At 35.8% G+C, this 15,706-nt stretch overlaps 2 protein-coding genes across 6 annotated transcripts; one reads left to right on the top strand and one right to left on the bottom strand.

Moving 5' to 3' along the window:
* Positions 1 to 2,374: 2,374 nt before the first annotated feature.
* On the bottom strand, positions 2,375 to 4,883 carry LOC110013318 (carcinoembryonic antigen-related cell adhesion molecule 2). Of its 4 annotated transcripts, none has more exons than XM_020706611.2 (7): positions 4,643 to 4,880; positions 3,917 to 4,237; positions 3,499 to 3,756; positions 3,382 to 3,427; positions 3,227 to 3,274; positions 2,995 to 3,078; positions 2,375 to 2,918 (listed from the first exon to the last, which is right to left on the bottom strand). In XM_020706611.2, the coding sequence occupies exons 1-7, from the start codon at positions 4,689 to 4,691 to the stop codon at positions 2,888 to 2,890; spliced, it is 837 nt and encodes a 278-aa protein (XP_020562270.1). In that variant the 5' UTR covers positions 4,692 to 4,880; the 3' UTR covers positions 2,375 to 2,887. The 4 variants fall into 4 exon arrangements, with proteins under 4 accessions (XP_020562270.1, XP_020562269.1, XP_020562268.1 ...); XM_020706610.2 differs by having other exon boundaries at positions 2,375 to 2,921; positions 4,643 to 4,879; XM_020706609.2 differs by lacking the exon at positions 3,227 to 3,274 and having other exon boundaries at positions 3,317 to 3,427; positions 4,643 to 4,883.
* Positions 4,884 to 11,822: 6,939 nt separating this feature from the next.
* Positions 11,823 to 15,062, top strand: LOC105354908. Of its 2 annotated transcripts, none has more exons than XM_020706607.2 (5): positions 11,823 to 12,052; positions 12,838 to 13,158; positions 13,316 to 13,573; positions 13,645 to 13,755; positions 14,318 to 15,062. In XM_020706607.2, exons 1-5 carry the CDS (start codon positions 12,004 to 12,006, stop codon positions 14,497 to 14,499), a joined length of 921 nt encoding a protein of 306 aa, XP_020562266.1. In that variant the 5' UTR covers positions 11,823 to 12,003; the 3' UTR covers positions 14,500 to 15,062. The 2 variants fall into 2 exon arrangements, with proteins under 2 accessions (XP_020562266.1, XP_020562267.1); XM_020706608.2 differs by having other exon boundaries at positions 11,826 to 12,052; positions 12,838 to 13,083; positions 14,318 to 15,053.
* Positions 15,063 to 15,706: the final 644 nt, after the last annotated feature.

Here is a 15,706-nt window from a genome sequence, read left to right as displayed (position 1 = left end):
CTGGCTTTAAGAGTCAAGAATGAAGGTTTGATTGCAACTCAGCCTTGTTGGGGTAAAACTGCTTCTTGGATTTTCAGCCTCTCACACAAAATGTAAAACACAATACGCACAAAAAAAATTCACTAAGCTGTTAAAAAGGTAAAGCATTGAATACTAGCGTGTGCCGGATCACCGAAAAACTAGTTATGTCAGGACAATCCTAGCAAGCCGCCGATCATAAATGCATTTTATGGCGCCTTGAATGCTCTCTATTGCTGTTAAAATTTAACCACAAACTATCACACCAACTGTCTTCAGTAACCTTTGTTTAGTCAATCCTGTAAAAATGCAATTCTGCATAGCAGAACGTAAAAAAGCAGAAAGAAAAATGTCTGATATATGTTAAGTAAAAATCACAGCATTATAAATATCTTTAAATATTCAAAAGTAATTACAGAAAGTACATTTTATATAAGTATCAGAACCCCAAAGTGTCGCAGAAACTGACTCGGAAGTGTTGGATAACCATTTTTTCATTTTCTTATTTTCATCTTTAACCCATCAAATTGAAATTCTAATGAATTATTTGCACAATGAACAGTTTTTCTGTTTAAACGGGTTCAAGCAAATTCCTAGAAGCTTTAAATTTATCAACAAGACAGGAAATCTGATGGGACTTCCTTTTACTCAGAACACACTACAAAAAGCATTACAGTGATCCCTTGCTATAACGCGGTTTACTTTTCACGGTTTCGCTACTTCACGGATTTGCATCGTGCATTGTGTTCTGCATTCTGATTGGCTAAAAAAGTCACTCCGCTTCTTCTCTACCTGTGCGTCAATAATGTTGCAGTTTAATATGCACACGTACGTAAATATGCTTTCCAAATTACGTACATGCAAATCATCTTGCAATTTCAAGTTTCTCTAAAACCCATAGAAAAAGAGCGACAACAACTGTCAATCACTATGTTCTTCTCCCGAACAAACACACACAGCTGCACCGCGGGCTTGAGAAGGAGAAAACACTGCAGCTTCTCAGACTGAAGAGCAGTGAAACCTGAGCCACTATTTGTCCGTTTGTACTTTGTATTTTTTTCATGATCATTTTACATTTTCTCCCGTTTAATTCAATTACTCTCGGGTCGCGGTGGGCGGGGCTAATCTCCGCGATTTGAAGCCTTCTGTTTACATCGATGATTCAAATTATTATTTGACAGTACAGTACAGAAGTTATTTGTTGGAAAAAAAAAACTTTTTTAAAGTACTTTGATTTGTGAAACAAATGCTTGAGCCTGTAAAATGGTTTGTTCTTTCTTTTCTATGTATAAGAGAGTATTTAATTGTATAATAATTGTTAAAAAAAATAGAGGTTTCTACTTCACGGTTTTTGACTATCACGGGCTCTTTCTGGAACGTAACCCCCGCGAAAAACAAGGGTTTACTGTAAACATATTTTGATTATTTTTGCTGGTGTCAGAGCCAGATCCAGGATTATGCTGTGGTTTTGTTATTCACTTCATGAGTTAAAATGTAATGGTTTATATGCCGTTTTACAAGATGCAGCAATCTTTAAGGTAGATCATTACAGGGAGGTGAAGTAAAGACTGAAAGAGCTTTTTTTCTAAAATCTGAATCTGGAGAGAACATTTTCTGACATATTTTAAATGATAAATGGCATATTTTAACACACTATTTTCTTATGCACCAACTAAAAATAGTTTGACCTTAAAACATGAGTCAATCAAAAACATTTAGTTTAAAAAAAGATCAAAGCTCTCTGTTTATTTGGCTTTTTACAAACTACAAATATAAAAATCTGCCATGTTTCACTCAAAAAACTGCAAACTGTACTTCATTTACTTTAAAAAATTCAAACCTGATTAGACTTGATCTAATCTCTATTATCAGCATACAAACACTTTCCAAAGGAAGCCGCACAGACTAAAATAGAAAACTTGACTTGATGATAGAAGATCACAAACACAGCACTCCCCCCATCATCAGTCAGACTGCTAATTGTTTTTTCAATTCAACATAAAGCTGCAGAATTGTAGACTAGCTTTGTTTTCTGCTTACAGGCTCCCATCTAATAAAAGAAGAGTTTGTGAGCAACACAGCGTCTTTTAAAAAAGTAATTCTCCTCCTCAGTCAATAGATTTCTGAGCTCACTGACATCAATATATTAGGGGTCAAAATAAATGAGCTTAATCCTTTTGGGGTTTTGTTTTTTTACTTAAGAATGAACTAATACTGTGGTTGCAACACTGAATATTTTGAGATCGGTTTAACAAGAAACAACGCAGAAGGTGTCAGAGGAACAAGCTAAATCCTCAACTTTAGAGGATTATTTCTCAAGAGACAAACCTTTCTAAAAATGAGGAGAACAAGGGCAAAAAGTTGAGTGTAATTTATGTGCAACCTATGCATCTATTTTTCTTCTAATGTATTAAAAATACTTTTAAAAATCTTTTAAATATACAGACAAGGTGAATATTTATTGTATAAAATAGTACTAAAAATGGATAAAAAATCCTTATAATTAAACAGAAAAGTGTCCCTGCTGCATACAAACATGCACTGAGAGCACAAAAATGTTAAAGAAATGAAAAAACTTCATAAAGCTACAAGCAACAAAAACAGGTTTTGTGGGTTTTTTTTTCTCTATATTAAATTCCTCTACACAAAAGCAAAATCTTCTCCTGCTGCTTTCCCTCCTTCTGCTGCAGTAATGCAGTTCTTTTTAGCCTCTCAGGTCCCCTGTCTTTTTTGGACCATTGCGTAAACATCTGCAGCAGTGTCCATGTGCTGAGGTCGCTCCCTGAACTTGACCTGGCCGTACTCCACATCCACGTCTTCACAAGGCTTTCGTGTCAGTTTTTTGCTCTGCTGTTTCACAATCCTGACATCAGTGTAGATGAGCTCTTGATCGCCTACCTCTGCTGAGGAGCACACACATATTTATATTTATGTGGAATCAGACATTCAAATAGAAATAACAGTGTTGATTTATACCTTTTACAATGGGTGTTTTCTTCCTGGTACAAATCATTGCGATTCCAACTAGTAAGAAGATTAATAGAGCAGACAGAACACCAACTAGAATGGAAAGATAATCGGTTGAAGTGAAAAATGGTTCAAACAAGCAGGTTAGAGTCAGAAAATAGGGAATATTTTGAAAAAAAAGAAGAAAGAAAAACAAAAGGAACTTCATGAATCACCTACAGCAGAGAAATATTTCACTTACAAATGTACCAAGGCTCCTCTGTGCCTGGACTCACAGTTCAATTGTAGGCTGTGTTAAAAGGAGAGGTTGTTAATGACCCTGACTCCTTACCCATAATGCTTTGTTTCTCTGTTGTTGGTTCAACACACAGAGTGTTATTTTCCTTAAACACCCACTTTGATATCTTCGTCCCATTAATGGTGCAGTCTATGTAAATGAAACCTGTGAGAAAACAAAGTATATGATGTACAGAGTAATCAAAACTTTTCAAAGTTTTTATTCCTCTAACTCACCACAGTTATTGATGTTTATCTCTTTAGAAGCAGAGCTGACGTGGTTCCAGGAGGAGCAGACCAGACGTCCTGAGACGTGTTGTTTCAAAGTGATGATGTTTGTCTGCTTGTTTCCAGAAAGCAGCTTAGCTTCTGTCAGTGACTTTCCATTCAGAGTCCACCTGTACTGAGGACTGTCCCCTCCCTCAGAGGAGCAGGACACCTTCATCTCTCCCTGAGACAAACACTCAGAGACCAGCGAGACGGAGGACACAGGAGCTGAGAAGAACACACACCTTTATTCACAATCTTTCTGATGAAGAGCTGAGATGTGGAAAAACTAAACACTAACTTTGACACTTATTGTGTAGATTGTCCACATACAGTCAGATATTTTGTATAAATATCACTTCAAATATCAGCTGATAAAAACATTTACCTTGAACTAATAACTGTAGGGTGCGGTTTTCTATCAGTTTTCCATTTGAATCATGTGTTGTAAGTCTATATTCACCACTGTCATTCCTGCTCAGGTTATGGATCCAAAATGTTCCATTAGAGGGAATAAATGAAGATCTGTCCTTTCTCATAATCACAGGTTGTTGTTTTTTTCCTCCTGATAGTACAGTCACGTTTTTAGCTTTCACCTGGTATCTATGTATTCCTGAGAAGTCGTCCATCAGCTGGAGAGAAACAGTTCCTCCCAAAGCTCCATAACACTGAGCTCCATTCTGTCTGCCATCACAGTGGGTCACCACACCTGGAAGATTTGAAAGTTAAGAAAGAAAAAACAAAATATTATATATTATAGAGTTTAAAGAAAGATCACAGCACAGTTATACATGAATCTAAATATAAATATAAACAAATAAAAAGTCTGTTAAAGAGTTACTTCTTTTCTAGTTACTCTTTGATTTTGTTGACTGAATCATTTAAATAAAGAGATCTGTAAAGCAAATATATAAGTTCATAAGGTAGTAATGCATGTTTATCTATTTTAGGGTTGATCAATTAACTTCAATTTTACAACTGTTAGTATTTGATCAAAAGAGGTTCTTAAGTAAGTATAACAAATAATACATCATGAAAAAATCTAAATGAAGGCAACAAGGGACAGAATTAGATGAGTAAAGAACACCAGAAAAGAATGAGATGATCAACTCACCATCAGTGACTGTGATCAGCATCAGCAACAGTCCGATCACAGATGTCATTTCTGCACAGTTCAGTCTGTCGACTCTCCTTAAGCTTTTCTCAGACTTTTACTGAAACCAAAAATATTTATATTTTACTCTGAACAATCTGCAGAGAGTCCTTTCAGTGATGCTGTTGGAGGTGACAGTGTGAAGACTTTGAACAGACGAAGGTTCACTCTACTCCTTTTTTTAGACTGACAGGAAGAAAGGAAGTGATCTGAGTTTTACTTCCCCTCGTGGTTGTCAGCAGAAAATGCCTGATGAGAGGGACAGATGGAAATATTCTACATTGAAAAACAGAATTTGAGACTTTAATTATTGAGTTTTAACTATTGAAACTATGAGGAAGCTTTCAGGTGACAGAAAAGAAAAAAGAAAAAATCAGAAAAAAAATGTGAAAAACAAAAAAGAATTTACATGCATGCTTTTTTAAACACTAAGTTAAATTTAAAGGAGATAATAAAGCTGACAACTTAAGATATGCAGAAACTTTGGTGAAAAAAAATCCAATTTCATAAATGAAAAAAAAAACCTTCAACCTTCAGATCAATACAGTGTCTCAAACTTTTATTTTAAATGTGTCAGAAAAACGACCAGAGAATATGATGAGATAATGAGATGTTTTCACAAAAAATAGATAAAGACTATTTATATAGTATGTGAGAGAGTTCTATTCATCTTTTGCATTTTATTAGTATTTTGGCCTCCTGCACATAACTTGCTAAACCTTTTTTGGGTTAAAGACAGTTTAAGGCTTAATAAGGTTATAGTAACGTTTAAGCATCACCGTTGGGTCACATCAAACTCTCCAAAATTAGTAGTAAATGTTTGTGACTGTGGAAAGTATTAATATGCTCATTAGGAGGGTGGATTTGTTCCATATGGCTCCTTGAGCACATGAATGCACTGAATTGTGCCCCCTTGTGGTTGCATTTTCAGCTTCTGAAAACATTTTGGCTTTAGAATCTTAGAATCGTAAATATAAAGACGTGTCTTATCTCACAAGTGTAATCCACAATGGTTGTAACTGTTGCAGTAGAAAAATTACACATTAAACTCAAAATGTCTGATTTTTAAAACTCTTTGCTTTAAAGCCAAGAAGATCCACAAGTATCATCAAGTCGTTGTTCCAAACAGGGTCAGGATTCATTTTGTTTTCTTTCTTCTAGTATCAAACCAGAAAAACTCCACATTTTAATAATTGTTTTATACTCTGGAACATTTTCAGAAAGACAGGGATGGGAAATATGTCAAGAGGGCAGGACGAGGGTTTGATCCTTTTCAGCAGAAAATGAACATCCTCCACTGTCACAGGAGAGAAATTAAACCAAGACTGCGAACTGTGAACTCTGAGAGAGCTGAACACTAAAGAAGGGATGTTTCCTCCAACATCCAAAAACTTAGCTAAGAAACTATGAAGAAATGAACGGCATTCAGGCTGAAAAAGCTTTGGAAATTTAGAGGCACGAAGTGCAACTAGAGCAGGGGTCTGCAACCTGCGGGTCTTTCATCTTTGTGCTGGGGCTCTCTGTGGTTTTGTAAAATAACTATCATGTTCCAAGGTCGTCGTGGTGCCTTTAACACTGTCTGGTAGTGCGAGCGGGCAGAAGAAAGAGAGCAGCGTGAGCTGTGAACGCCGACCAGAGTCTATTATGGGATGGAAGTTCTTCTAAAAAGACAGTCAGTGGCGATCTCGTAGGGGACACATGAGGGCCCCACAAACAAAGCCAGATTTTTCTTAAACTAAAACCACCCATTTCTGCGTAAAATTAATAGAATTTGCGTTAGGGCACCCCTACTATCCTGTCAACTTGCTGCTATGATGACTGTATGTTTCGCTGTCTGTGTAGAACACGGGTGGGGGGGGGGGGTGCACACGGGGAAAACAACTTTGAGCTGCAGAGCTGTGGACAGGTAGAGAGGAGGGGGTGGGGCTTAGACTCAACCCTTATGATTCCAGACCTGCAACAAACTAACAGCTGGATACCGAAAAAATGGTCTCTCCTATAATAGATAAAACCCTCCAAAAAACTGTCACCAATGGCTCCAAAGAGATCTATCTCTGAAAGGCAGAGTTCTGCTTACAAAAGCAGAAGGATCTCTCATTTGACCCATGCAGCTTAATCTTGACAGGTTAATAACAGTCTGCAATGCAATTAATAAAATATTATATAAACTTTTAGGGAAAATAAAACTTAGTATCTCAGAAAACCTGTTATTTTAAATACCTCTGGTAAAGGCGGTTTAAATTGTATTGATTTCACTGAGCTTAGTAAAAGAATTTCACAATTTTTTCTTGTTTAGACAAATAAAGTGTTTTATAATATTTACCGTTTACATAAATAGAACTAGAACAAAATGGTCAGATAATGTTTTAAACATAATAGTAAATAACCAAATAGAGACTTTCTTTGGAGTTTCAGCTTCATCTTGGTAGTGATGAAATATTTTTATGAAAGATAAACACAGACTATATATGTTGTGCATGTATGGGCATTTAAAAAGAGAAAAGGCTTGGACATGACACAGGAGAAATAGAAAAATTGTCTGATTTAAGCTAAAGGAAGTATGAGGCGGTGGAAGAGAATCTGCAGCCATAACTGTATTGACCTTACAATAGTCTGTACAAAACAGGGACTACCATCAGACTTATCAGTCTAGAGGCAGGGAGAGCTCCACGTGCTGCAACCTGGTTTTTTGCCAAACCACATTCAAGAAGGGACTCACCTTCCTTCTACATCTTTACGCAATTATGTTAATCAGGATGAAGATGTAATGGTGGGGGTTGAGGGAGTACCCAGATGCAGAGAAGAGGAGGCAGGAGGTTACAGTTAAACAAGGTCTTTAATAACTCAAAAAACTAAACCAAACACCACTGCAGCAGGCAGGCAAACTTGAAACTCAAAACTACAAGATACAGGAACTGGGGAACAATAAACTATGGACCAGCATAGGAGGAAGGGAAAGACAGGACTTAATATATATACAGACACACAAGACAGGTGACAACAATGAGGGCAGATAGGGACCAAAAGTAAAATTTGAATACAACACAAAAAAGGAAACCCTACAAAATAAAACAGAGACTTTCTGTGATTCTAGACAGGATAAAGCTCAGTGTTATGGAGCTGATGGTGGAACTGTGTTCATACAGCTGATCAACGAAGACACAGAGACAGACATTGGATTTGAATGGTGAAGGGATAACTTGATATTTCTCAAAGAGAAAAAATCTCCATAACATTTAATTTATTAGAGGACAGATCTTTATTGTTTTTACAAAAATGGAACATACATGATTAAAAACGTGAATAAAACTGAAAATATAAGCTCACACTGTTTGACTTCGATGGAAAGACTGAGTCTACTACTCGCATATGCAATCACTCTTTTTTGTCACCTTGCTGCTGATACAAAATGGCGCCAAGCCCCTGTCCACTTGCAGGATGAGTGAAATCTGTATAACTTAAAACTGGGGCTTTCACACGTTTTTTTCTTTGACACACATTTGACACATGCTAATGAGAGAAAAAAGAGAAAAAAACACCTTCTGGTTTCAACACTATCAAGAACATTTCAACATGTTTTGTTTCAGCTGCTGGCCTGAACTTCTGCTTTACAGATGATTTTGTTAGAAATGTTGAAAAAATGAACAGCTTTTTTTTTACTTTTTTACAAATCTACCAAACCTACATCAGTTTTTCTCTGTGTTAACCAGACGTGTTAAGAGCATGACAAAGAGGAACAGTAATGACTAAACTTAATGAAATTTGTAGAAAAATGAGTCTGTTGTAATCGTCTTTTTATTTCTAAATTGTTTGTGTTCTGAGTGAAGTTTGTGCGTTTTCTTTGTCTCATGTCAGAAGTGGCTGTTTGGTGAGCTTCCTTCTTTCTTCAAGAAGTCTGGTGGGTCATTCAGTTCCGTTTTCAGCTCTGATCGCTGCAGAAAAATGGAAGCCGTGGTCCGAGTGTTGTTGCTGTTAGTAGGAGTCGCACAATGTTTTGAAGTTTTATCTGACAGAATCTGTATTTCCTCATCTAAAGTTTAAAAACTGGAGAACTCTTGTATTTTGCTTTTTCCAGCTTAGAATTAGAATTTGCACATACTAACTAAAATATGTTATATTTAAAGTAATAGAAAAGAAACCCAGACCCCTACTCTCTAAACGTTTGCCAAAAAAAAGATCATGAGAATTTAATAAAAAATAAGGAGGAGCATCACTTCTTCTGTCTGCAAAGTTAGTAAAAGTTGTTCCAAACTGAAACTAAACTCAAACTCAGCTTGATCTCACTAAGAAAATCATCAAAACGGCACAATTCCAGTTCACAGCCTGACTGTGAATCAGCTGCAACAAATTGAATCGGTTAGTTCAAAAGGGGCCCAAGTCCAAGAGGTTTGTTTTTCCAGGAAATTATTTTAATTGCATATCTTAAAGGGAGGCTACACCAAATTATTAATATTTAGCACCAGTTAATAGCTTACAAATACTATAATATGAAGCATCTCACTTTTATAATTTTAGAGGACTAGCAAACTTAAGTGTCTGGACTTGGGCCCTTCTTGAATTAAACAGGGGCTCTGCCATATTGGATAACTTGATCTGCCATCTATGGGATAAAGCTAAACCCATGCGAAAGAGGCCTGAGTCCAGGAATTGGGCCTCTCATGCATTTTGAATGTCAAGCATAGTCAATACATTTCAATGGACATAATCAGATAGCCTTTCCCTTGAAGACCATAGAACACATAATATCTCTATTTTGATAAGTTGTGGACTTGGGCCCCTTTTGAACCAACCGATTCAATTAAAAAACAGATTCCTTAGTTTCATATTCTTTTGATTAAGGAAGTAGACAGAAAAGCACACTACAGATGTGAGACTGAAGAAAAAAAAACCAAACCCAAATCATCAACTGTTTTCTACTGTAAGTTATTTGTTTTTCATTTGCTTGTTGACTTTTTGTTTTTTGCACCTGGATGCTCAGCATGTTCTTTCCAGTTGTGACATGTACAAAGTCCCTGATCTATGAATTAGCATGTTGTTTAACCAAAATCAAGGATGGACACGTCAACAGCCTTTCAGAAGCAGTTTGTCTTTGTATTTTCTGTGCTGAAGGTTCAGTGCTGTGCAGCATTTGTGAGGATAACATTCGACTTTGTTTATGAAAATTCTGCCCTTTTTTAAAAATCTCTTGTGACCTTTGCAGATGCACAATTTAAAAAGTCAGAGAAGAAAAGAAAACGCGTCCTTGTCCATGTCATTTTTAATTTATGATGAAGCTGTTTGGATTAGTCTCTGCTAATCAACATAGACCACTTTTTTGGGTCAAACTAAACCTGGATGAATTGTGGTGTTAAAATGTGTCGGAAGATTCAATGAAAGAAAGTTAGGAGAAGAAAGAAAAGTTTATTTTGAAGAAGAGGCAGAAACTTGTTCAGAATCAGCAACATGTTATTTTAATTGGCCTTTAGAAAGGAAGCAGTTTATCTTTTTTCACCATCAAGTCATGATGTCATAACTTACTGTGCTGCACTTGTTAAGGAAATGTGTTCAAACAAACTAAAACACAAAGATCAGTGATCTGTACACTAAAATAATGATTAATATGTGGAGTTTTTCTGGTTTAATAATAGAAGAAAGAAAACTAAATGAATCCTGACCCTGTTTGGAACAAAGACTTGATGATACTTGTGGATCTTCTTGGCTTTAAACCAAAGAGTTTCAAAAATCAGATATGTTGGGATTAATGTGTACTTTTTCTACTGCAACAGTTACAGACATTGTGAATCACACTTGTTAGTTGGGACTTATCCTTTATCTTTATGATTCTAAGATTCTAAAGCCAAAATGTTTTCAGAAGCTGAAAATGCAACCACAGGGGGGCACAATTCAGTGCATTCATGTGCTCAAGCAGCCATATGGAACAAATCCACCCTCCTAATGAGCATATTAATGCTTTCTACAGGCACAAACATTTCCTGCTAATTTTGGAGAGTTTGATCCTAACGTGACCCACAGATGATGCTAAAACGTTACTCTAACCTTATTAAGCCTTAAACTCTCTTTAAGTAAGTTATGTGGCTGGGTAGCTCGGTTGGTAAGGTGGGAAGCTACCATGCAGGAAACCAGAGTTCAATTCCCAGAGGGGAATGAGCAATGGTCTTCAGGGCATTTACCATATCAATGGTGAGCAGTTATCATCACCCAGTGAGGGTCCTAAGGCAAGACCCTTAACACTACCGCCTCCCAAGCGTGGTTTGGCTGCAGCTCACCGCTCCCCAAGGGGATGGGTCAAATGCAGAGAAGAATTTCCCTTTGTGGGATAAATACAGTGAAGAAAAGAAATGTGCTTCTAAAATGCAACAGATGAGTAGAACTCTCTCACATACTATATAAATAGAGTTTTTACCTATTTTTTGTAAATAATCTCATTATCTCATCATATTCTCTGGTCGTTTTTCCGACACATTTAAAGTAAAAGTTTGAGACACTGTATTGATCTAAAGGTTGAATTTTTTTTTTTTTAATTCATGAAGTTGGATTTTCACTAAAGTTTCTGCATATCTTGAGTTGTGGGGTTCTCTCCTTTGAAATTTAACAACGTGTCTAAAAAAAGCATGCATGTAAATTCTTTATTTGTTTTACAGATTTCTTTTCAGATAAACATTTTTTTTATATATTTCTCTCGCCTGGAAGCTTCCCCATAGTTTCAGTTGTTAATGCTCAATTCTTAAAGTCTCAAATGCTGTTTTTAAACGTAGAATATTTCCATCTGTCCTTCTCATCAGGTATTTTCTGCTAGAAACCAAAAGGGGAAGTAAAACTTGGATCACTTCCTTTCTTCCTGTCAGTCTAAATAAAGGAGTAGAGTGAACCTTCGTCTGGTCAAAGTGTTCACACTGTCACCTCCAACAGCATCACTGAAAGGACTCTCTGCAGATTGTTCAGAGTAAAATCTAATCTAATTAATAAAACTGCATGAATCCCTGTAAAAAATTGCATGTCTCCAGTCATAAATTTTATCTTCTTTTATTACCAAACTTTGCGTGTTTAAAAAAACATGCCTGTTAGTTCCTTGTTCTCTCTATCTTTTTCAATAAGACGTCTAAAAGTGGAAGCTAAAACTCAGATCACTTCCTTTCTTCCTGTCAGTCTAAAAAAAGGAGTAGAGTGAACCTTCGTCTGGTCAAAGTGTTCACACCGTCACCTCCAACAGTATCACTGAAAGGACTCACTGCAGATTGTTCTGAGTAAAATCTAAATATTTCTGGTTTCAGTAAAAGTCTGAGAAATGCTTAAGGAGAGTCGACAGACTGAACTGTGCAGAAATGACATCTGTGATCGGACTGTTGCTGATGCTGATCACAGTCACTGATGGTGAGTTGATCATCTCATTCTTGTCTGCTGCTCTTTACTCATCTAATTCTGTCCTTTTACCTTCATTAAGATTTTTGAATTATTTATTACTGGTTATAATTAGTAAAAAAAAAACACATTTTTAAAAAGGAAACATTTCTTTTATTTTAAAAATCGTGGGAGTGCAGTTTCATCAAGAAACTCTTTAGACCAACAGTTGTAAAATTGAAGTTAATTTATCAGTCCTAAAATAGATAAACATGCATTTGTCAGGATCCGGTTGTGGACACAAAGGATGCAGGAATGCAGAAGCAAAGTCTTTAATTCAGCACTGAACTGACTGATGACCAAGGCTAGAATTCTCAGTAGACTCGAGAGGCAAAACAAAACAATCTCATAATGAGTGGAGGAAACACACAGACTTTATCCACAGGTGGACTGATGACATGAGTGAACACAGGGGTAGCCAATAAGATGACAGGTGGAAGAGAAAAGTAACTGCAAAGAAAAAACCCAGGAGACAAAAAGAGCTAGAAACAGGATAACAAACTGAACATAATTATACACCTCACCCTAAATACCCCACAGCATTACTATATTATGAATTTATATATTTGATGTACAGATCTTTTTATTTAAATGATTCAGTCAACAAAATCAAAGAGTCACTAGAAGTAACTCTTTAACAGACTTTTTATTTGTTTATATTTATATTTAGATTTATGTATAACTGTGCTGTGATATTTCTTTAAATAGCTATAATGTGCAATATTTGTTTCTTCTTTCTTAACTTTCAAATCTTCCAGGTGTGGTGACCCACTGTGATGGCAGACAGAATGGAGCTCAGTGTTATGGAGCTTTGGGAGGAACTGTTTCTCTCCAGCTGATGGACGACTTCTCAGGAATACATAGATACCAGGTGAAAGCTAAAAACGTGACTGTACTATCAGGAGGAAAAAAACAACAACCTGTGATTATGAGAAAGGACAGATCTTCATTTCTTCCCTCTAATGGAACATTTTGGATCCATAACCTGAGCAGGAATGACAGTGGTGAATATAGACTTCAAACATTTGATTCAAATGGAAAACTGACAGAAAACCGCACCCTACAGTTATTAGTTCAGGGTAAATGTTTTTATCAGGTGATATTTGAAGTGATATACAAAAATATCTGACTGTATGTGGACAATCTACACAAAAAGTGTCGAAGTTAGTGTTTATTTTTTCCACATCTCAGCTCTTCATCAGAAAGATTGTGACTAAAGGTGTGTGTTCTTCTCAGCTCCTGTGTCCTCCGTCTCGCTGGTCTCTGAGTGTTTGTCTCAGGGAGAGATGAAGGAGTCCTGCTCCTCTGAGGGAGGGGACAGTCCTCAGTACAGGTGGACTCTGAATGGAAAGTCACTGACAGAAGCTGAGCTGCTTTCTGGAAACAAGCAGACAAACATCATCACTTTGAAACAACACGTCTCAGGACGTCTGGTCTGCTCCTCCTGGAACCACGTCAGCTCTGCTTCTAATGCAACAAACATCTGTACCTGTGGTGAGTTAGAGGAATAAAAACTTTGAAAAGGTGTGATTACTCTGAACATCATACACTTTGTTATCTCACAGGTTTCATTTACATAAACTGCACCTTTAATGGGACAAAGATATCAAAGTGGGTGTTTCAGGAAAACAACACTTTGTGTGTTGAATCAACAACAGAGGCACAAAGCATTATGGGTAAGGAGTCAGAGTCACTGACAGCATTCATCCATCACCTTTTTATTTAACCAATCAGTAAATTCAAACACAGCAAAATCTGCAAATTATATTCTTATAAACTATTTGACAAAAGTCCAACATGAAGTTAAAACTGAAGATATTATGTCACATCTTAAAAGAGTAAACATTTTTTATACTTTGTTATGAATGGATCAGAAAAACAGACATTTATACAAAGTATTAAGAAAATTCACTTTGGTTTGTTTTTAGTTTATTGCACATTACAACCCAGTCCTCCTTAATTTACCAAACGCAGAATCTCTTAATTTTAAACAAAGATGCTTCTTTTACGTAAAGAGAGTTTCTGTTATTCTAGACAAGATAAAGTCCAGTGTTTTGGGAGCTGATGGTGGAACTGTGTTTTTTTCTTCAATAATGGAACATTTATGATTAAAAACCTAATTTCATTTTTTATGTTGGACACCAACATCACATTATGTGTACTTATAAAGTAGAATCTCATCATTTCAATCTTTTTTTTGGTCATGGATCTAACATTGTGTCGTCTTTGTGTCTCTAGTTCACACAGATCCGTCCGTGCTGAGATGCAGTCTGATGTTTCTGTTTTCTGTTGTTTCCTTTGTTGGAATCGGCGTCTATTTCAAGTGGAAGAAGATCAAATATGAGAAAGCTGAACAGTTTGCTGCAAGAAACAGAAGAAAGTTTTCAGAGGATTTCTCTGAAAATGAACAAACACTGTAAAGTGACGTTGAACCAAAACCATGGTAACATCCAAGAGGAAAAGCTGGATTTGCCTGTACAATATCAATAAAAACACATTTTAATGAATTTCCATACATTCAGAGAATTCTGATCTGTTTTTAAACTTTCATAACATCTATGAAAAACCATCAACTGTAAATATTATGCAAGCAAATACAGGAAGATCAGTCTTTAGGTTTATTGCTGTAAAATAAAAAGAATCTTTTTAGCATCATTGACTAATTACTACATTTTATGGAAATATATTTGTAATTTGTTTTATGTTTTACAACATGGTGACACTGTAAAGTTGAAGGTTTTTTTTTTTTTCAGGTTTTCTTAAAGTGTCTTTTATATCTAGATTCACCTCTTCTTAGACATATTCTGATTTTGTCCTTGCTTTTGATTCTTTTGTTTTTTTCTAAAATAAAATAATTTTGAGAGATCTGAAGAGTTTGCATAGAAGAAATTATTTTTTGTAATGAATGACTATGACCAGAGAAATGCTTGATTTATTAAGTCCTTTAAAATATAATAAAGAAACAGTTCACAAAGTGCACATTTTTTAATTTAGTCCCTGACATTTAAGGTAAAGGTGTGTGTCTGTGTTAGATTTTTCATGTGGAAACATGTTTCTATTTTATTTATTTATTTATTTTCCTAGTCAGTAAAATTTGTTTGTGCTAAATGTTTTTTTTATAAAAGCCACAAAATAAAATCTGTATTATTGTTTCTACAACAAAAGATCACAGGTTTCAACATGCTATGATTATGTCTGCATTAATCATTCTTTGTTTATATTTGTGGAGATATCCAGACAATATTATTACACATAAATACTCTTTCTTTGATGATGGTTAAATTGTTGGTATTCCTTCTTCTATGAAATGATCCAATAATGTTTATAACTTCTGTTTCTGTTATCTCTTTTACAATAAGTACTCTACCTCTGATCAATGGTAATATTTTCATAATTTGGGTGTTGAAACAACTCCCTTTTTTAGGCTCCAGTTTAAAATATTGGGCTAACCACACTCACTTTTCATGTTAGTGGTGTAAGGATCCTGTGGTTTTGTTCTTGGTCATGTTTTTGGTTTTCTCTTTGTCAGTCACTCCAATTTCAAGTTCATGATCCACAGCTGTCTTCAGTTCAGTTAATTACCTTCAGCCTATTTGGTTTCTGTTCATTGTTATCAGGTCATCTGCT

Source organism: Oryzias latipes, chromosome 10 (genome assembly GCF_002234675.1).
Source record: "Oryzias latipes chromosome 10, ASM223467v1".
Lineage (NCBI taxonomy): Eukaryota > Metazoa > Chordata > Actinopteri > Beloniformes > Adrianichthyidae > Oryzias > Oryzias latipes.
The sequence above is the reverse complement of the archived record's forward strand: the minus strand, read 5'-3'. Positions and strand labels throughout refer to the sequence as shown.